The sequence below is a fragment of the Rousettus aegyptiacus genome, unplaced genomic scaffold (assembly GCF_014176215.1).
Source record: "Rousettus aegyptiacus isolate mRouAeg1 unplaced genomic scaffold, mRouAeg1.p scaffold_m13_p_1, whole genome shotgun sequence".
NCBI classification, from domain to species: domain Eukaryota; kingdom Metazoa; phylum Chordata; class Mammalia; order Chiroptera; family Pteropodidae; genus Rousettus; species Rousettus aegyptiacus.
In genome coordinates, this window is record NW_023416284.1 from 61,751,156 (window position 1) to 61,774,141 (window position 22,986).

Consider the following 22,986-nt stretch of genomic DNA (forward strand, 5'->3'; position numbering starts at 1 on the left):
TAAATCCCTCCAGATTTTTTTTAATGAAAGCAGGTGTCAAGCATTGTCATCTACTAATAGTTGAAATTAATAAAATATTTAATAAGCTACCAGGGTTTGAAGTAGTAGACACATGTTTTCTGTTTCCCCAGGATGACTTTTATAGCTGAGCAGTTACAGTGGAAATGAACTAAGTGTGCCAATTTAACAACAAAACACACACGCACGCACACACAAATATAAATCGTTTCTTTTAAACTAAACATAAAATGAAATCCATTATAGTTAATCTGCCTTAACACTTTACAGTTAGATAAGATTTCCATAGATTAACTAAACAAACATAGGATTGAAGCTTCCTTCACCTCAATTTTGGCAGCTTGATTGAGACATAGTTTACATACCATAGAATTCACCCATTTTAAGTGTATAGGTTTATGAATTTTAGTAAATACTATGTATAGTTGTGCCACCACAGAACAGTTTTATTGAGGTATAATTGACAAATACAATAAAATACGTGTTTAAAAATGTAATTTGAGAAGTCATGTATTTAAGGTTATGAAACCATCACCACAATCAAGATAATTATTATATTTGCCATCCCCAAAAGAGTCCTCAAGTGCATCTATGTAATTCCTCTTTCCTGCTCTTCTCTTCTTCTCTTTGCCAACAACTGACCCAGGGAATCACCAACCTGTTTTCTGTCACTAGATATTAGTTTGCATTTTGTAAACTTTTATATCAATGAAATCACAGGATATACTACTTTATTTGTGTGTTTAGGAAGAGGAGTAATCTGTCCTTTTTGACTGAATAGTTTGATATTTTGTGTTGTGTATCAATAGTTCCTTTGTTTATTAGTAATAATTATGTGGGATATACCATAATTTTATTTTCATATTTACATATGATTGATATTGGATTGTTTTCATTTTATACTTTTTCAAACAGCTACTAATAACATTCATGTATAGTTTTTGTGTGAACATAGATTTCAGTTCACTTGGGTAATTACCTAGGAATGGTATGGCTGAATCCTATGATAGTCTGTTGATAATGGATTCTTTACCCATTTTTATATCTGAAAAAGTGTTCATTCTGAAAGATATTTTCACTGCGTTTAAAATTCTAGCTTCACGGTTTACTTTTTTCTCAGTTCTTTAAAGCTGTTGCTTCTGTCTTGCTTTCATTGTTTCTGATGAGAATTCGCTGCCATCTTAATCATTATATGTAACATGTCTTTTTTCTCTGACTGCTTTTAATATATTTTTATCACTTGTTTTGATAAATTTGATTATCATAAGCTTTGGTGCGATTTACCTATTTTTCTTTTGCTTAGTATTAAACTTCTTGGATACTTCTTGGGTTTATTGTTTTCAAAAATTTGGAAAATATTCAGCCATTATTCTTTCAAATATTTTTTCTGTCCCCTCTCCGCTTTACTCTTCTACATATATGAGGCCACTTGAAGCTAAACTCATAATTCACATATGCACTGTCATTTTTTCCCCCAAGTCTTTCTGTCTCCTTTTTAAAAATCATTTCTGTTGCTATAACTTCAAGTTTACTAGCCTTTTCTTTTGCAAGTCATAATCTCCTACCAATCTCATTCAGTGTAGTTTTTTTTTAATCTCAGATATTGTGGTTTTCATCTCTAGAAATGTGTTTTCTGTCTTTTTGATTTCTTCCATGTTTCTATTTTTTGAATAGATTGAATATAGATATAATAACTGTGTAAATATCTTTATCTGCTAATCCTAACATTTATGTCAGTTTTGGATTGGTTTTCATTTGATTTTTTTGTTATTATAGTTCTTAGTTTTCTGTTTGTTTGCTTGTCTGGTGTGATAGGCACAATTTCAAGAATGACCCTTAGAACACCTCCCCTGTGAGTAAAATAAAACATCACTTCTGTGATAGTATGTTATATGGAAAGGGAATTTTGCTTATGTGGTTAAGGATTCTAATCAATTAACTTTGAGTTAGTGTGTAAAGGGCAATTATCAGGGTAGGCCTTATATAATTCCATGAGCCCCTTAAAAGGAGAGAATTTTCACTGACTAATGGCAAAAGGAGAAGTCAGAGAGAACCGAATCATAAAAAGGATTCTCTGTGCCATGGCTGGCTTGAAGATGGATGTGCCATGTGAGGAGGAATGTAGGTGGCCTCTAGAACTTGAAAACAGCCCCTGGCTGTTATCCAGCAAAAAAATAGTATCACCAATCCTGTGTCTGCAAGAAACGGGAATCTGCCAACAACCCGAATGAACTTGGAAGCAGATACTTCTTCAGAGCTTCCAGGATAAGTGTCTTGTCTGGGAGACACAATGATGTCAGCCTTGTGAGATCTTTAGCGGAGTACAGATCAGCCCACCTAGATTCTGACCTACAGAACTGCAAGATAATAAATGGGTATTGTTTCAAATCACTACATTTCTGATAATTGATAATGCAGCAATAGAAAACAAATATAGCTAGTAATCTCTGATTAAATGCCAGACTGTTTGTTGGTTGCTGAATATTTGTATATTCCTGTGAGTATTCTTGAACTTTGTTCTAGGTCACAGTTAAGTTACTTGGAAACAGTTTCAACTTTTGGGTATTGCTTTTAAGATTTGTCATGTGGGACCAGAGCATCATTTAGTCTAAGGGTAAATATTCTCTACTACTGGGGCAAGACTAAATACTTGATCAGGGAACCCTCTATAAGTCTCAGGAGTTCTGTCTCTGCTCATCTGTCTGCTTTCCTTTACACTGCCTGGGAACTCTAGCCACCTTGGTTAGTTCAGTTTCAGTTTTGTCTCCTTAGCTCAGGTAGTCCACTTGGCTTCACCTGAGAGTCACACTGCCGGCCCTGTGTTCTGGATATTCTCACGGCAGTAAGCTGGATCAGTTTTAGGGTTCATCTTATTTGTTTCCCTTCTCTCGGGGTCACTGTTCTTCATTGTCCAATATCCAATGTCTTCAATACTTTCTTTCAAATATTTAGTCAAATTTTTTTAGTTCGAGTTGAAAGCAAATCAAAGCTTTTAAACCCATAAAAGTCATTTGGTTACTTTTAAATAATTAATGACTTTAAATAAAATTAAATTTAATCACTTAAATTTAATGAGACAACTTTTACCAGGAAACACTATTTCGAAAGTGTTCTGCCATGCGCAATATCTAAAATTTTAATACTGAAGCACCATTTTTAAGTTCTAGTACACTACATCTAGCTTAAATGATGACAAAGCTATATCTCTGGATGCCCTAACTCACATTTTCTCATTTTCATTTAGCATTTATTTGCCTAAGGAAATAGCAGTTATTTTGTGCTTAGATAATTACAACTCATACTTATTCGATTAAACTATTAGACTGGAAAGAAAATGTTATTTTACATCTTAAAAAAAAACAGGACTCTATTCATGGGGAAAAACCTGCAAAGTCCCTTTCTATGTTAACTACATAACTATTAAATGCAGTTGTTACTCACATGGTAAGATTTCTCATTTCTGTATATTTATTTTAATAGCCGCATTATTTAGAATTGTTGCCCCTCCCACGTGCTCTATCGACATGATTCTTTAATTCTTCCATATAATTACAGAAATGAGTATTTAGATGCACAAGAAGTTTATGTAACTTGTGCTCTACAGACAGTTTTTTGGAGGTGCCGTTCTTCTATAAAATTTCTTAGAGCGTTTCTTAGGAATTTTCAATAGGTTTCTCTAAAATAGGAAAGATGATAGTTACCTCACAGATACTCTGGGAGAAAAAATTTTACTATTTTAACAATCTTTTTTCCCTGTTTCTGAATAAGTAACAAAGACATAGTTATATATATTAAAAATTGACGTTCTTATTTCATATTTTTTTGTGCTTACAGGTACTCTGGAAGTTCGTCTTATGGGCTGTCAGGATATCCTAGAGAATGTCCCTGGACGGTCAAAAGCCACATCGGTTGCACTACCCGGTTGGAGTCCAAGTGAAACCAGATCATCTTTTATGAGCAGAACGAGCAAAAGTAAAAGTGGAAGTAGTCGAAATCTCCTAAAAACCGATGACTTGTCCAGTTCAGTAACCAGATTCTTAAAAAATCTTATAACAAATTAAAGGGTCTACACAAAGGACTTAGCACTGGGGACAGAGTAGAATGGGGAGAGTCAAAGTGGGACAAAAACTTTAAAATTATGATTTCCATAATTTAATTTTTTAAACAACTATAATGATGGGAAAATAAAAACAGCAAAAAATTTTATCGAAAATATATTAGAAAACTGAATTAATTCTTAAACGGCATTAATTCTTTTGGAAATATTGATCATCACTCTTTATGCCAAACTAAAACAGAGGCAGTGGGACTTTAATATCTTGATTCTTCAAATGATATAGTGACACTTTTAACTGATATTGAACTTTTAATAACTAATCACTGGACCAAACATGTTAACTAAGGTAGAAACCAGGTATCCCGGCAGTAGACTGAAATGGGGGAGCAGGTAAACATGGTAAGAGTAAAATACAACAGGTTTATGAAGCACTTAGGAGACATTTCGAAATGTAATTATAAATCATGATATAAATGTATAACCGAAGGGAAAGGCACATGGCATTTTAGCCTATTTCAGAGTACAAAGGTGAGTTTGTGCTTTCCTGTAGATAGACTTTAGGAAAAAATGTGAAAATAAAAATTGTCTAAGGTAATAAACTTTATAAACAGTAAATATAGAGGGGGTAACTGGATTATTGTTATTGATATACACTTAACCCTTGAACACCATGAATTTGAACTATGTGGATCTACTTATATGCAGATTCTTATCAGTAAATATGTACAGTACTATAAATATACTTTTTAAAAAATACTTTCTTTTCTCTAGTTTACTTTATTATAAGAATGCAGTATATAAAACATATAACAAAATATGTGTTATTTGACTTATTAGTAAGGCTTCTGGTCAACAGTTATATGTGGATTTTTGACTCTGCAGGGGGTCAGCACGCCAACTTCCTCGTTGTTCAAGAGTCAGCTCTACAAACATACACACACGTACATTGTAATACATTGTGTCAAACAGCTACTAGTCACCAGTTAGTTCTTTCAGTTATATTCCAATATAAATGATATAAATTAGTTAATATTTTTGATTTTGTTCTGTATATGTGTATATAGAACTAGCCATTTAATATTTAAAAGCTTCAGTATTGAAAAAAACATTTTCAAAGGATTGTAAGAGTTTTGTTACTATTAAGCAGTGGCATTTCTGTTTTAAAGGTTTTAAAATATTTAAGCAAGTTTATAAATTGTAATTACAGATGATGTCTGTGCAGTTTTGAAGCTAGATAATACTGTGGTTGGTCAGACTAGCTGGAAGCCCATTTCCAATCAGTCATGGGATCAGAAGTTTACACTGGAACTAGACAGGGTAAGATGATAAATTTTCTACTTGAATTTTTATTATATTTATAGTTCATTTTGAATGTAAATTTTGTTTTATAAGACTTAGAGAAGTTTTATTTTAATATAATAATAGAAGAACCTTGTATTTTTGACATTTTTCACCTGATAAGTTATATATATATCATATTGTTGTACTTAGCTTTCATTTGTGCAATGATTTGAAAATGTATAGTTTGTATTAATCTGAAAGATCAACAAGCAGGTGAGATCTAATGTTGATATATATTTGTTTATTTGAATAATACACTCTCTTAACCACTAAGGTGATTCTTCCAGCTCACCATTTGTAGATTATATTATCAAAACTGGATTTGAAATAAGCTATTATGCTCAGTCATCCAGCTCTCCATGTGTCTCAATGGCTTTTATGAATAATGTGAATGGCTAGAATGCAATCTGTAGCCATGGAAGTTAACTAGGACCACATTAGATTTCAATCCATGATGATAAATAATTGTTTTTAGATTTTGATGCATCCATTGAGTATGGTAAGAAAATATTAAAATTTAATCATAATTTTATCTAAAAAGAAAGATAAGCTTTTTTATCATTTAGTATTCAGATTGATGGTATATGTGCAATTTTTAAGATTACATGTATTAATGAATGCAGATTTATGATGCTTAATGATGATATGAGGAGGTGATTGCTATTCTAGCCTTTACTTTAAAAATATTTTTCCAATTACTTTTTCTAGCCTCACAGTCAGCATTGTAATCAGGCCCTCAACCTTGCTTTTCTTGATTCAAATACTGTGTCTGCCACTGAAATGTTGTATGTGCTTAAGCAAAACCCTTAACCTTTTATGTATACCTGTTTTCTAATCTTTACCTCACTGAGATTTGTGAAAATTAAATCTATGTAAAAATCATAGACTCAGTAAGAACTCAATTAGTGTTCGATATTTTTACTAAAGTAATTTACCATTCTCTGATTTAGGGTCATTCATTTATTTGTGAAAATTTATTATGAAATTATTCATTTAATCAACAAATATTCATTGATACCTACTGTATTCCAGGCACTTCCAGGTAGTAAGATGAGCAACAAACAACATATACAAGATTTCTCAAGGAATTTATACTTCAAGTGCTTTTCAGTATATATCTGATTAGTTACAGACTTTTTAGCATTACATCTGAAATTGGGTATGAATCCACCTTAAACATACCTTTATTTTGATGATTTCAGTTTAAATGATATTGAGGACTTCGAATGCTAGGCTAAGGTGTTTATACTGGTTAGTATTGGGTATGGGGAGACATAATGGAAAAATTGTTCTTTGAATTTTTATGAATGAATTTGAGGAAGGAGAGACTAAAGGCATATAAATTGACAGGAGGCCATGCCAGTACTACAGCTGTAAGAGAATGAGAGCTTGAAATAAAATATGGCAGTAGGAATAGAAAGAGATATATGTGGGATATGAAGGAAAAATTAATAACTAATTGGATATGAATACAGAGGAAGGAATTTATAGTTTTTGAGGATAATGATGCCTCAGACGTCAGCAAAGATCTGTATTGGAGGGGCTTTTTTAGCAGTTAAATAAAGATGTGGAAGTAGAGATTAGAGCTGGATAAGTGGATTTGTAGGTCATCTGATTAGAAGTTGCAGTGAATGCCATTCAAGTGGATAAAGTTAACCTATTTATTTCACAAATATTCATTGAACATTTTATATGTGCCAAGCCTTTTACTAGATTCTGGGTTTATAGGGATAATATATGTTCATTACTATAATTGAATTCTTAAACTTAATAATCACTCATATTTTGTTCTGTACTCAGCATCATTCTAGATGCTGGTGATGATTAATCGAAATAGTTCAAGTCCCTGTATTTATGGACTTTATATTCTAATGAAGTAAAATAGTAAAGTTTTTTAAAATCTATAAATGCAATGGAGGAAGTAAATAAGGTGGTATAATTAAATTGAGGGTAGGGGCCTACTTTAGACTAATTAGGGAAAGTCTCTGAGAAGGCTATATTTGACCTGAAACCTGATGGGTGAAAAGTTGCTATCCTTGTAAAAACATACAAAGAGAGCGTTCCCAGCAGACGGAACTCCCAGAGGTAGGAGAGAACTTGATATCTTAAAAGAATAAAAATCGTCAGACCAAACGAAGATCAGTGTGAAGTAAGATAGCAAATGTAGGTAAGTGACAGACTGCTAGAGTCTTTATAGGCTATGAATTAGAAAACAGTTGAAGGGCTTTTAATAGGAGAGTTGATATCATCTGATTTACCTGTGGTAAATAATCTGACAGAAATAAGCACTATGTACTATAGAAGCTAATAAAGAGTTACTAACTCCTAATGGGAGAGAGTTTATAAAGGAAACAAAAGTCTAACAATCAGACCTTAAGTAGTGTCCCAAGAGTAAGAGGGGAAAGGTTTGCCAAAGAGAAATAAAAAAAACTAAGTTGGTTCAGATAAGCATTATAAAATGTTACTCAGCAAAGAACACTGGAATGGTGAGATGATGAAAATCCTGGTACGTATGGAACAATTGAGGGATTTTAAGTCTGTTAAAGAAGAGATTTAACAAAGCTTTGATAACTGTCTTTAAAGTTAAAAAGAGGAATATGTACAAAAAGAATAAACTATGGATAGCAATAAGATTTCAGTTTGCATGTATCAACTCTAATCAATTGGTAGTGATTTTTCCAGAGCTCATTGTTAAGATTTATTAAATGGGTCCTATTTTTCAGAGAAAGTTATACTGATTAAGTAGTAATGTTTGCCAGATGTTTGGAGAAGGGGACAGGTGATAAGCTGTAGTACATGTTCCATCCTTGGATTGACGATATACTTTGTGGCTATGGAGGACAAAGCAAAAGTTAAATGCTGGCAGGTTTCATTTCATTACAAAGAATAATACTGTTAAAAATGAAACAGACTGCTATAGGAAGTAGAAAGTTCTCTTAAAGTTGAATGAGCAACTTAAGAGAGACTTTAAGGGAAACCCTTATATCAGGAAAAGATTACACTTCTAAGATTTTTTTTCAACTCATATTTTCTCTTTAAGGGCAGGAGAAGAAATAGCTGTTACATGCTATAAATTAACTGTTTAAATAGTTAGACCAATATAATTCAGTCAGGCCCACTACAAAGACATATAGTTGAGGTTATTAGTGTATATAGATATAGTCTTCATGTCTTGTTATATCTCTGTCTTCTTTCTAAACAGTGTAAAGACATAAATATTTATGACCATAAAATGTTTCTCTCAGTTTTCATTCATTTTTAATATAATAGGTTTACTATAATTTTGGCATTAAAGCCAGACAAACTGGGTTCATTGTCTGTCTGCTATTTATTAGCCATTTGATAGTAGACAAGTTACATAACCTTAACTATTTGTTTTACCATCTCTAAAATGGGGATAAAATATAACCCTCAGAAGACTGTTAGGAAGGAACACTGAGGTAGTGTATTAAAGCCTTGCCTTGCCTGGCACATTTTAGCCATTCAATGATTTAAGTTCTTTCTTTAACCCTAGGATTTTAACATGTGGCTATGGGCTGAAGAATAATAAAAGAGCATGTTAGATAATGGAAAATTAATTGGTTGAATGTCATTTCCTTTCATTTTAGAGCCTATTTAAAGTAATTTAGAATTTTTAATGAGTGATATGATCAAAATGAAACTTAACGAATCATTGTTAGAGGCGAAATGTCTGGTTAGAAAATGTGTCTGGTATCCAGGTTATTGCATTACGGGGTTATATATTTAAAACGGAACCTAAAAGTAATTAAATGTCTTATGATCATTTTATACTTAAGGAAACTAAGAACCTGAGTAGTTACATATTAATAAATTTCAAAACTGTTACTAGACCTTGCATGTCCTTCATTTTAAATGAATATGTTCTTTCCTCTTTGGCCGCTTGAATGAGAAAGAAAACTGGCACAGAGGAGGAAACAGCAAAAAATGCTGAAAACCTGGGAGAGAGAAAATAATTTAAAATACACAAACTACAAACTTAGAAAACTAGATAGACTGATAACTGTTGATTGGTTATTCTTTACTTGCAATTGTAATCTTCACCTAAAATTGTTTTCCTTTATGGCATCAGACGTTCTTCCCAATTTGGAGTAATCCTCCCTTTGAAACTTTGAAGGCAGTGCAGCTAAGTGAAGCTATTCATCCCTCAGGCCAACTAGACCTTCTAGGTTCCTAATATGCATGTTATTTGTCTCTAATTCAATTGTAAACTTCTCTTTGGCAGAAACTACATTCCTTATTATGATATGTCCTTCTGTTTCCATAGTACACTTTACTTTTTTATGTGTTTTTTACTCTGCTATCGATTTCTTATATTTATAGAATATTTATTTATAGAGCCGTTTATAGAAAATGTTATTTTAAACTGACATGTTCATGCCCAGCATTTTGCCTGAAATGTCAAGTTTCTATTTTATGACATTATGGGACGAAGTTGTCTGTCCCGTTTCTATCCTGTTCAAGATACAAAGATTCATTTACGAGTTGTGAGATACTCTAGAAATGGTATAGCTCTAAAATGATCTAGAAAAGTTCAAATTATGTTCCCGGGAGCTCAGGGTTCTGCTGAATTATCTCAGGAGACATCACAGAGACGTTTTTTGTTGTTACTGGGTTTCTGGGTAAAGTGTCATTTGGAATTTGCCACTTAAAAAAAAAAAAAAGATTCAAAAATTGTTAATGTTGTCTATCTAGCCCCCTGATTTTGCAGATTAATGAGGAAATTACAGCCTGAGGGTTAAATAACTAGCCTAAAGTATAACCCAGAACTCTTAACGAAGTCTTCTATCAGTTCTGTGTTCTTTCTGTTCTTCTCAGGTTAGCCTTTTATATTTTCTTATAAATTTCGGTCTTTGTTAATGTTTATTATAAACATAGTGCTATATAGTTTCTCATTTTTTCTGAATTCCCCCAGCTCTCCTGTTATAAAGGTTTAATTCTCCCGTGAGAGGTTAGAGATTGAAATAAAAGCAAGAGGGCACACTAAGCCTTTATATCTAACCTTTTCCCTTTCAAATTTCATTTTGATTAATTTTACTAATGTACAAGAAAATGATCTATGTATATTAGAAACTGGGATGTACCCTGTCCGTAAAACTGAAACTTAAGAAAGATTTTAGCTGGAAATCAGTGCTGTTAAAAGCAGAGTAATTAGAAAATGTTCACTGATCAATGAGAAAAGACAAAGAGAACATGGAGAGATTGAGAACCAATGAAAAGGTAGTAGGATTAACAGATTGAAAGTAACAGTGGGACTGGGGATCAATGGATATTGAGATATTAGAGAAAGTGAGTAGAATATTACAAGGTGATGGTGAAAGAGAAGAATTCAGACAGCTGAGACTGGAAAGATTGCAGTTATTGGTATGACAGTGGCAGGAAAGGCTGAGGTGTAGGTAGAGGACAGATTATTAGAGAACTCAAGGGATTCTTATTTATTGGTTTCAAATTTTCAGAAATTATCTATTCATACTACATTAAAGAAGGTTAGAATTTAACTCAAACTACCCATACTCATTCCTCATTCTCCCAAATAATTTGGCGAAATCAATAATTTAGTCTACATATAATATCATGACTATATAAATAGTATTTACAAATGAAATATACTCTGTATTGTGATTACATTTCCTTTTTGGTACCTTTTTCCTCCCTTTGACCCAATTAATGCCTCTTTTTTTGCTTGTTTATTTTGTTTTGCTTTGCTTAGTTTTGTACGTACCTACTGTTTATCACCAAAATCCCCAGAAGGACTCTAAAACAACTGTATGTAGGCAAATATGTCTGATAAGCTATCAGTAATCTGTGGCCCTCTTCTCAATATCCTTTCTGGAGCCTTACATCTTTCTGCTCCTATTTAAATGGTTGTTGTATAGCTTTCATCTTAAGACTCTCCTTCACCAGCATCTGGAGAATTTCATTTTTCTGTCTTGGATCATTTGAAGTCTTAAATTGCTCCTTCATCTTTCTTGTCTTCCTGATTTTGGTGGATCATCATATACTCCATTTACATTCTGAGAATGAAAGTTTTAGAGATCTTGCATATCTGCAAACATCTTTATTCTGTCATACTTGAGACTAGCATTATAGGTTTGAGATTATTTTCATTAAGAATTTTGAGTAATTATGTAATCATTTTCTAGCTAACCAGTATTATAGTTGAGAATTCTCATGTGCCTCTGATTTCTAATCTTTGATTGTGCTCTGCTTTTTCTCTCTGAATGACTTTAAGATTTTTATCTTTTCCCCTGGGATTCTGAAATTTCACAGTGGTATACTTGGTATAAGTGGTTTTTACTCTTTGTACTGGGAACTGTGTGGCACTTTCATTTGATAGTTTGCTTCTGTCTGAGAAATTACTTATTTGACAATTTCTTGCTCAGTTTTCAGTGTTTCTCTCGCAAGTTGAACCTCTTAGATTCATCCTCTGATTTTCTCATGTCTGTTTTCTATCAGATTGCCTTTTTGTTCTACTTTCTAGGAAATTTTGACACCTTTTTTGCTAAGATTTTTTATTTAAAAGTTTATATCTGTATCACATTTTTCTTACTGATGCCCCCACCACATCTTTCAACCTTGTCTTTATAGCATATCTACTATGGAAGCCCCCAACAGCAAATCAGTCATACCATCTGTCTTGTCAGCTGTGAACTGCTGAATGCTGCTGAATCATACCTATTACTGTATAAATTTTAGTTTTAACCTCAACCAGACTTGTAAAAGTTGTCTCACATTTCACATCTTTACCCTACTACCAGCAGCTTTTCTTTCACCTGTCTCTTCAAGCCTTCTACCCCACCTCAGACCCCTTTGCTTCTGTTTTATAGCTAATATGAAGACCATTAGACCTTAGCTTCCTCACATTTCTCCTATTACCTACAAAAATATTTTTGTATCTTCCTCCTTGGTTTTAGTAAAAGAGAGCACTCTCTTTGCTGTAAGAGTCTATAAGCATTCAATTTGTCCTCCATTTTCCATTCTTTCTCATCTCCTAAGTCTTATCCCGTCAATTATCCCATCTGTCATCTGTATTTGTTAATGTCCTCCTGTCCTCTCACCTCTAATTCTTCCTGCATATATTCATGTTCCTTCCATTTAAAAAAAAAAAATTGTTTTGCTTCCTCTTAACTCTATTGATAGGCTCCTCTTTCCTAGACAAGATTCTTGAAATAGTAATTTGTACTCACAATGTGTTCCTCCTGACCTTACATTATATATTACATGAAACTTCTGCTATAATAGATTCTGAACAAGACATATTAAGCTTAATGCCTCATGTAATCCTCACAATAATCTTATGTAGTATGTACAATTGTTAGCACCGTTTGGGATTACAGAGGTTCTGAAAGTTTAAGTAACTTCTCAGGCCACACAGCTTGAAAGTTCTGGGAGTCAGCACAGGTTTCTGACACCAAAGCCAAGTCTATCTGAAGCCAGAGCCCGTATTTTTTGTAATAGTGAGCTAACTTGTCTCTTTGTTTCCGGTCCATCCAATGTAGATTTGGAATCTGCCAATGTAGATTTTCTTATTCGCTCATCATCATCATCATCATCATCATCATCATCATAATCATAGCAAACACTTAACTGAATATTGACTATATTCTGGGCTTGTTTTAACTTTCAATTCTCACACAACCTGAGGACATTGATGCCATTATTATACAGATTTTATAGATGAGCAAACTGAAGCTCATCTTGGGTAAGTAACTTGCCCAAGGTCACAACACTAGTAAGTGGTATAGAGCTAAGATTTGAACAGTACTGGGCAATCTTGATTCCAAAGCCCTTTTTAACTACTGTAGCACCTGATCCGATGCGATCTTTGCTCCTCTGTATTTTAAATCTTTTAGTGTCAGCCTGTATCTTATAAGTTAAACACCAAATTTCTTTACATGTCATACAAAGCCCTTTATGTCTCTGCCCATCTTCATTCCTATGTATATTCTAAACTTCGACTACATGAAACTATTTCTTTTCTCTGCAACATGCTATATACGTGCTTAACTTTATACATTCTTTTACCTTATTTCTGTGTCCTCTCCTTTAATCTTGTGATTTATCTCTCAAAGCCCAAATCAAGTAAGTCCGATCTTTCCTAATCTTTCTACTACCTTTTCCTTAGAAAAAATTGGTCAGCTCTCCCATTTGTATCATTCTGCCTGTTGTCTCTATTGCCAATATTTATTTATATTTCTGTATTCCCAACAAAACTATGAACTATTTGAGACAAGGGCCATAAATTGTTCCTCTTTGTATCTCCATTACAGTTCTTAGTATAGGTATTCATTAAGTATTAATGGATAAATAAAAATAACTTATGCAAAAATTATTTTAATTAAAACAGTTTTCCTTAAATTTTTCCCCCACTTCAACATACCCAAGGGACAGTGACACTTTCCAGCAGGTACAGTGATTTCCAAAAAGATTCCCAAATGGACAATACATTAGAGTCTGAGGAGGGGGAAGATGTGTAATTTAAAAATGTCTGCTTTCTTGCCTACTCCCACCTTCCCCACACATTTCAATCTGATTTATTTCTTCATGCCTCAACTGTTATTAGAAAATCAGTGTTCTGAAGCACAGTTTAGGCATTTTAGCTTTTTCCACCTCTGATCTTTAATGTGCAAGGCCTGGATTTAGCACTATGAGAAATACAAAGGAGCCAGAAATGTTCTTTCCATAAAAGAATCTGTGACATAGAGTTAAAAAAAAAAATTTAAGACAATAAAAACTATTAAACTGTGTTTCTGAAGCTTAGAGAAGAATTCTGCCCAGTGTGAGTTTGCACCAAAATTTAAAATACATGAAGGTATAACCATCATGAGTAAAAAGCAATGGACAATGGGATTATTAGTTACAGAGATAAAATGAAATTTTTAAATATTTAACTAAAAGAAGAATTTGAAAACACAAGGAAAGAAGGAGTGAGTAATGAGCCAAAAAAGACTAGTTTTTAAAAAATAATTAAATTATAGACATCTGAGATTTGCTTCAGAATAATTGAGGGAAACATAGCCATGAAACATGATTGGTCATGAGCTGATAAACTGTTGAAGCTGGATGAGAAGAACCAAATAAGACCCATAAAAATAAGAAATACAACAAGTGAAATTGAAAACTAAGTGAATGTGTTAAATAACAAGAGACTTAGTGGCATGAGAGTTGGAGCTAAAGGAGGTGCCTGAGTACAACACAGATACAGAGATGAAAAATATGAAGAGACTAATAGACAGAAAAGATAGAATGAGAATGGCTAAATACACTTAGTGGAGTTCAGAATGAGGAAATAGAATGGGACAGTGGCCATGTCCAAAGCAATAATGGCCTAGAATTTTCCAGAATTGATGACAAATAGGAATCTTCATATTTGAGAACACAAGACCCTAGAAGGATAAATAAAAAGTTACCTACATCTAAAAATTCAAGAGAAAAACACAGGCTGGATTTAGTCAAGAATGCCTTTGTGAAGGAGATGGATGTTTAATTTGGCCTTAATGAACAGAGAGAATTTGTATTGGTACATGGGAAAGAATAGTATGAAATATTATATTACAATATTGATTTTGGTTGGAGAGTAAGATACAAGATTAGAAATAGGAACTATATACATAAAGACACAGAGGCAAAAGTCTGGAATAATAGGGAGTCTTTGGAATTTTTCATAGAATGTAAAGTTATACATAATTGCTACAGAACTAGTTTGTATTGTAATTGTTTACTTCTCTGCTTCTGAAGGGGCAGAGACACCTACATCTATAGGATGCAAACTTTTCAAGCAAAGATCACAGCCTTCTGTTCTCCATTGTCTCAGTCTCCTACTCTTTGTGTTTCTCATCCTCCCCGATGATCCTCTTTTTGTCACATTTATTCCAGCTGGAGAATCACCTCATTGGACTCCTGAACTGTAAACAGATACTACTGCTTCCTTAGGTGGTGGTTTTCCATTTGCCCCTAGTGGATTTCAGTGGCCTCTTCTCAGTCTTCCTCTTTGCCCCTGGGGCAAATTATTGTGTACTTGAATTACTGGGCTCTAACTTACAATATGAGGCATTGTTGGGTTATCTAAGGACAGGAGGAGAGGGAAGTAGGTGTGTTTGTTTTCCTCTCCCCTTCCCTGTTTTCACAGTAATGTTCATCTGTGGCTCCTGTTTCCAAGATCCAGTTCTCATTGGATTCTCCCTCATGCCTGTTTAGGCTAGGGGCAATAGCAGATTTCTACTGTTGCTAGTCCTCGGACACATCCCATCCTTTGTTAGTTCCTTAACGTTAATTACACCTCCATAAATAGCCAGTTTTTAAAATTCAAACCCCTTTAGTATGCAGTCTGTTTGCTTCTGGGACCCTAATTTAAATGTTTTCCAAACCTATGTTGTCCTCAGAACCCCATAGAAGATCACTTAGTAGAAGAAATAGAAGACCAGTTAATGCGACATCTGCTATGTGCATCTTTACAAAATCTCACCTTTCCTTGGCACTTGAATTTTACATGTTTCAAGTAATTTTCTCTGTTTTAGTGGCTACAGAAAGTTTGCTTTTGCCCTTCCTTTTCTTTTCAACAGTGGAGCCTCACTCTCATTTTCATCTGTCAGAGGTTCCCAAACATTTTTGATTCACGGATCCTCAGTGTCCCAGTGATTTTTTTTTTTACAGTGTGTCTCAAGGCTAAAAGAAATACCCACTAGTTCCACTTATTAAGAAGTAATTACTAACTAAAAGGGGTTCTGCACAGCAAAGGAAACCATCAACACAATGTAAAGGTAGCCTCCAGAATGAGAGGAAATATTTGCAAACTGTCTGTGTGATAAGGAGTTAATATCAAAAAATATATTAAAAAATCATAAAACTCAATAACAAAAAAATAATTTGATTACAAAATGGGCAGAAGATCAGAATAGACATTTTTCCAAAGAAGAAATATAGATAGCCAACAGGTACATGAAAAGATGCTCAACATCATTAATCATCAGGGAAGTTCAAATCCAAACCACGAGATATCACCTCACACCTGTTAGAATGGCTGTCATCAAGAGGACAAGATAAGCATAGACGAGGATGAGGAAAAAAAAAAAACATTATGTTGGTAAGAATGTGAATTGCTCACAAACCTTTTCATGGTTCAACATCAAGACAAGGAAATAAGGTTTGAAATGGGTTCTGTGAGATGAGCACTGAGGTCTTTTAGCAATAGCACAGCAAGTGAGACCAACCACGTGAAGGAGAAAAATCCTAAAGATTGAAGCTGTTAAGATTGGAAAGAGTTTCTGTAGTCATTCATTTGTATTTGTTGTTCCCAGTTGTATATTCTTTATGTAACAGGAATGCTTAGCTGGAGACTGTCAGAGTATAAATTTCTTTTTTTGAATTAAAATGTATATGTTCATTAAAGTGATACTAGTATAGAGAAATATTGAAAAGCACTCTTTAAAATAGCACAACCATTGTGTGTGTGTTCTTTGTTTACTGTATTTGTATTTTATATTTTTTGTGATATTTTATTCAAGTGTATGTCCAATGATGTCTTCTCTGTTTTTTTTTTTTTTTTTTTAATTATCCTAGTCACGTGAACTGGAAATTTCAGTTTATTGGCGTGATTGGCGATCTCTGTGTGCTGTAAAATTTCTGAGGTTAGAAGATTTTTTAGACAACCAGCGGCATGGCATGTGTCTCTATTTGGAACCACAGGGTACTTTATTTGCAGAGGTAATAAATGTATTTTATTAAATATGCATAACTACAATTGAAATTATATATGTAAGCAACACGATCTAGAAGTACGAGTATTTTAGCTCAGCTCTTGCACTGAAAAGGTGTATTACCTTAAGACAAATAATTTATCCTCTCTAGGTTGGTTTTCTCATCTAGAAAATGAAAGGGTTGGACAAAATTATATCTAAATTCTCTTAAGTTTCAAAATTTAGAAGTGTAGTGAATTTCATGAACCAGAAATCCAATACTGTATTCATAACAACTCAAATTTTCTTTATTTCAGGTTACCTTTTTTAATCCAGTTATTGAAAGAAGACCAAAACTCCAAAGACAAAAGAAAATTTTTTCAAAACAGCAAGGTAATTACTAAGAAATCAAATACTAAATGTCTTAGTGTTTTCTTAAATATAGAAATTCTACATATGCTTTAAAAAGTGATAGCCATCTTTGTTTTTTGTTTTTTTATTCATTTATTTCTAACTTTCTATTAAGGAACATTTCAAACATATCCACAAGTAGAGAGACCAGTGCAGTGTACCATCACTCAGCTTCAACATCAGTCAACTCATGGCCAGTTTTGTTTCAAGTATATTTCATTCACTCACTACTTCCTCAGATTATTTGAAGCAAAACCAGACATCATATTGATACATCCTTAAATATTCAGTTAGTATCTCTAAAAGATAAGAATTCTTTTTTTAAACCTTAACCACATATATTATTACTAGACTTTAAAAAAAAACAGTTCCTACCTATTTATTTTTAAAACTATTTTTGCTATTTTGCACTACCCTTTAATAACGAATAAATATTTTTTAGATGACAAATTTTGTATGTTCTTCATAAATTATAAACTGATGAATGTGAACTTTTAAATTATGGCTTTTGGTAATATATAAAAAAATTACTTGCTCTGTTTTCTTTATTCACAATATCCATAGGCAAAACATTTCTCAGAGCTCCTCAAATGAATATTAATATTGCCACTTGGGGAAGGCTAGTGAGAAGAGCTATTCCTACAGTAAATCATTCTGGCACCTTCAGCCCTCAAGCGCCTGTGCCTGCTACAGTGCCAGTGGTTGATGTACGCATCCCTGAACTAGCACCTCCAGCCACGTATGTGTCTAAGATTTTTAAACTTCACTTTTATAAGCGTTTTTATGACATTTGTACATATTGATTACGGTGGATCTATTGAAAGTCTCATTTTTTCTAAATAGTGTTTTGAAATTATTACTTTCTTTTTTAAAAAAAGTTTGCTTTAATTTTAAAGTTATTTAAAATATATTTTTTTTTATTACTGTTTTTGGTGAATTTATCTTCTATTAGCGATTCTACAGTAACCAAATTGGATTTTGATCTTGAACCTGAGCCTCCTCCAGCCCCACCACGTGATTCTTCCCTTGGAGAGATAAATGAATCTGCTGAATTAAGAGATTTTGATTCACCAAGACAGGCAAGTCATTTTGAACTTTGTATTTTCACCATATAAATCACCAGGAAAAGCATCATAGTGAATGAGGTACTTCTTTCAATTAATGAAAAATTGCCTATGTTTTTGTGTTTGTTGTGAATGAAACATAAAAACTTCTGGATGCTCATGGGCCAGTAGACATGAAATAGGCTGCTTAAGTTAGATGGAGCATAAGAGCATGATTAATATTAGATGACATGTTGCCTGAAATACTCTTCATACTCTGCCTTGGTTAACATGATTGCCAAATCTTCATTGAATATGACAATAATGTGTTAGTTTTTCACATATTTTAAATATATGTAGTACAGAATTAACAGCCATAGAATGAATATTCAATATCTGAATTTTACTTTTTTCACTAATATTTATATTGACTTTTGATATTATTTTAATTTATCCTTACCAAATAAGTTGTTTTCTGAATGTTTCTATGATTTAATGAGCATTTAATATTTTACAGGATTCAGAAACTGTTTTTGATATTGAAAATGACAGAAATAATATACTTCCAAAATCTCAATCCGAATATGAACCTGATATTCCTCAGTCAGGCCTAGAACATAGTAGTATTCGAGAACTTGAGGATAGAAGGTAAAGAATATATACACAGCTTTGCTATTACATATTTGGGCCCATACTTTTGCCTTATTTTTAATTGACATTACTATTTTCAGATCTCAACAGATGTTTCAGTTTAATCTACAAGATTTCCGATGTTGTGCCGTCTTGGGTAGAGGACATTTTGGAAAGGTAATCTTTTAAATTTTCTTGGAATACCTGCAAAGTAATTACTCAAATGGGAAATAATTATTTTAATCTCATTTTAGGTGCTTTTGGCTGAATATAAACACACAAATGAGATGTTTGCTATAAAAGCCTTAAAGAAAGGAGACATTGTAGCTCGAGACGAAGTAGACAGGTTAGTTTTTTAAAAATGAAATTGTGTATTTTTCCAAAGTTGTGACATAATATCATAAAAATTCATGTATAAACTGCAACAGCAAAACTTTCTATTTTCATAATAATATGTGATGAAATTAAATAAATTGATGTATTTATACTTGACATAAGTAGGCATTATTAAATATTGCATTTCTTTTGGGCCAACTCCTTTTTTCCCTTTTCGTGACAATTTACTGGTTAGGGAATACCAAGGAAAAGTGATGAAATATCTAAACTGAATTTATTAAGTTTCCTACGCTTGGAGACATTACAGTGTTTATATGATATAGGAACTGTTATTTAACTGTGGTTGGGTGAGGCTATTTCCCATTTCATCTTACAGAAATGCTAAAATGTCATTTACAGATCTGCAGTTAATGGAATGATTAATATATTCTACTTTTTTTAATGCACCTATGTCTATTTTTTTCTCTTTTTCTTAAAATGACATTTTTAACAACACATTTTTTCTGGGTTTAATAAATATGAATTGATATTGATACATATATAGTTACAATTATTAAATTTAGGGACTTTGGAGATAGTATTGTAATTAGAGAATATACTTTTTTATTAAAAGACTATCTTAAATAGGGTGATTAAATATGGAAATTATTATACAACAAATAGAATACTTGTTAAAGAGACTTTCATTTGATATTTACAAATAGTATTTTTCTTAAACCACTGGGAAGCATCAACTGATATTAATGGAAGACAGCAATGTATAATGAAAAGAGCTTGGGACTATGACTTCTAGTCCTGATTATTTCTAATTAATGAATGATTTGACCCCAGGGTAAATCATTGAACACTTTTGAGCCTGTTAACCCACATGTTTAAAAAATGTGTTTTTTTGTAATAGTTGCCCTCCTGAATTGTATTAAGTGCCATATAGATATACCAAATCATTACTTTTAATGTTTTTTTTCCCATCATATGGGAAGTTCTCAGAATTAGGACTAAAAGATGAAGATTTTCTTTATATAAAATTTTCTTCTTTTAGATTTACCTCTTTATTTTTTACCTGTTTCTCATACTCCTCAATTACATCAAAATAAACTTTCTTAATATCTAAAACTAACTACTGAAAGGATTTTGCTGAATATCTATGAACTATTCTGAACACCATATTATATGCTTATTAGAACTATATTTTTATATTACATCAGTAGTTGGTTATAACTTTTAATCGGACTGTTCATAATTGCAATAATAATGGAGTCAAGTGCTTTTCTCCTTTGGAAGAATGTTTACTTTGTTCTAGGTCTATAAATGGTAAATTCATTTGTTTCCTAAAATAATAGGAAACTGGTAACTACTGTTAATCCTGGAGGTTTATATAGGTTTATATAACTTCTTCTACACTGTTACTAGTTTAAGCCAGGTTTCTGTAGGAAAATTGACTAAATCTAGACAGAATAATATTAATTTTGCTATTAAAGAAGGATATTTAGATTAGATGATGGAGCTTTAGTCAGAACCCAAGCCAGTATCCCTACTGAAAATTAATCCAGCCTTAGTGAAAAGTTGATAAGTGAGCCTCCTCTTCTAACTTTAGGTATAAATTTACATATTCAGTAACATGGAAATAAGATAATCTCCAGTAGAATTCATACAAGAACAGAGACATGGAAAATATAGAGTGAGAAATAAAACTAACTCTTAAATTTGAAGAAGGCAGCAGAAAAGGACAACTGGAGGAAGGCAAAGAAAAAATTAATTTAGAAAATAAAAAACTAGACCAGCATATTTTTTAAAGTAATATGTATTTATTATTTGCAAGTCTAAATAATAAACAACTTCAGCTAATTATAAGCAGAATTCTTTATATTCACTTTTTAAATTTTTTCTTTTATTATTTTACTTAGAAAAATGCCTTTTTTATAGATCATTAGAAAATTCCAGATTAAAAATTTTTAAATGAACACAAATTATGGACTAACTCTAAAGTAATGTAATTCATGTACAAAGATCATTCTCCACCTACCATTAAAAGAACATTCTCTCTTGGGTTCCATATTCTTCTACTCCAGAGTAAGAATGTTAAATTTATGTCATTGTAATACCTCCTTGCTCAGCTTCTTTTTCTTACTAGTTCATGTTGAGACAACAGGATAGGGTTGGAAGTATATTTTTGTACAACAAAAGCACAGCTAGCCAGATTATGTAAATATATAAAATGCAATCATAAGACCTTAGCCTTATTAATGATGTGGTTTTCCACTGACCAAAATATTTATACAAGTTTGTAAGTTTCTAGCATGTCTAATAATGTACTGAACTCTGAAGGAAGAGCACAAAAAAGTGTTAGGATGGAACAAGTCACTTAAGAAGATAAGACATAAATATACTAGTTTTGTAAATAAAAGAGGTTACGTATATTTGAATTTAAAATAAATAATACAGACAATAGTAGGTCATAGAAAGGGAACATCATGGTTTACTGATGGATTTATGTAAGGCCTTGTAAAGAAGATTAGATTTTTACTATTATTGTGACAGTTTGGGTCTATAGGAAGACTTTCTTCTTTACCTAATCGTGTAAGAGATTTTATATATATAAAATTATATATATATATATATATATATATTTTCACTAAGGCTGGATTATATATATATATATATATATAATCATCTATTACAGTCCTCATCAAAGAATTCTTAAGAATGGCATTAAAGCCTTTTTAAGAGGCATTCTAATCAGTGATTCTCAGTTTTCAACACCATTTACATGTTCAAGACAGGTCTAATAAAATAACCCATCCAGTTGAGAATTAGTGATTCACCTATACATTCATCCATAGTGAATTAGTAATTCACCCATAAATATAAACCATAGACAGTGAAGAAACCATGTTTATCATCTACTTGAGCCCAAAACATCTTATCAGTTTATTTTATTCATTTAAATATTTTATCTACCCAAAATTTAGATTGACTTAGTAAATCAGTTGTTTTAGAATCCTTCATATAGATCTCGCCCAATTGGATATTATTTTCCAATAAATTTAAATGTTGACAAAAAGCAAAGCTATTAACTTTCTTTTTAGTGTTCTATGAATTTATTCCTAATAATGACTTAATTTGTAGTAACATTTAGAAATCTTGCCAAATATATGTAGACATAAGCCCCAAGCGTTAAAAAATAATTATAATGGAACTTTCTTTTTCTGTGTTTGTATAAAAATTATAAACACATTGTGTGAAATCAGAGGTAAGAGTTCATCTAGAATGTGACCATTAAATGGAGTTTAAACACTATTTCGTAACAGCTGCATTTACTGTCAATACATAAAACTGAACAGCTGTTTTAGTTCATCATCCAGGAGAAAACTATATTAATATTGTATTGAAACTTTTATGCTCCTTATACACAATAGGTATACATACTCTTAAATATTTTTTAAATTCTGTTTAACTT

The 22,986-nt window shown here is 32.3% G+C and overlaps 1 protein-coding gene across 2 annotated transcripts in view; it reads left to right on the forward strand.

The window, feature by feature from the left end:
• The window catches only part of PKN2 (protein kinase N2), a 116,336-nt gene that overhangs the window by 77,071 nt on the left and 16,279 nt on the right, over positions 1-22,986 (forward strand). Inside the window, exons 7-15 of one of the 2 annotated variants that reach the window (XM_016148511.2) lie at positions 3,853-3,990; positions 5,283-5,392; positions 16,994-17,137; positions 17,427-17,502; positions 18,085-18,259; positions 18,473-18,599; positions 19,081-19,211; positions 19,295-19,370; positions 19,448-19,539. In XM_016148511.2, coding sequence (XP_016003997.2) covers positions 3,853-3,990; positions 5,283-5,392; positions 16,994-17,137; positions 17,427-17,502; positions 18,085-18,259; positions 18,473-18,599; positions 19,081-19,211; positions 19,295-19,370; positions 19,448-19,539 — 1,069 coding nt within the window. Of the gene's footprint in view, positions 1-3,852; positions 4,039-5,282; positions 5,393-16,993; positions 17,138-17,426; positions 17,503-18,084; positions 18,260-18,472; positions 18,600-19,080; positions 19,212-19,294; positions 19,371-19,447; positions 19,540-22,986 lie in introns of both variants that reach the window. The other variant, XM_016148513.2, reaches the window with a different exon arrangement.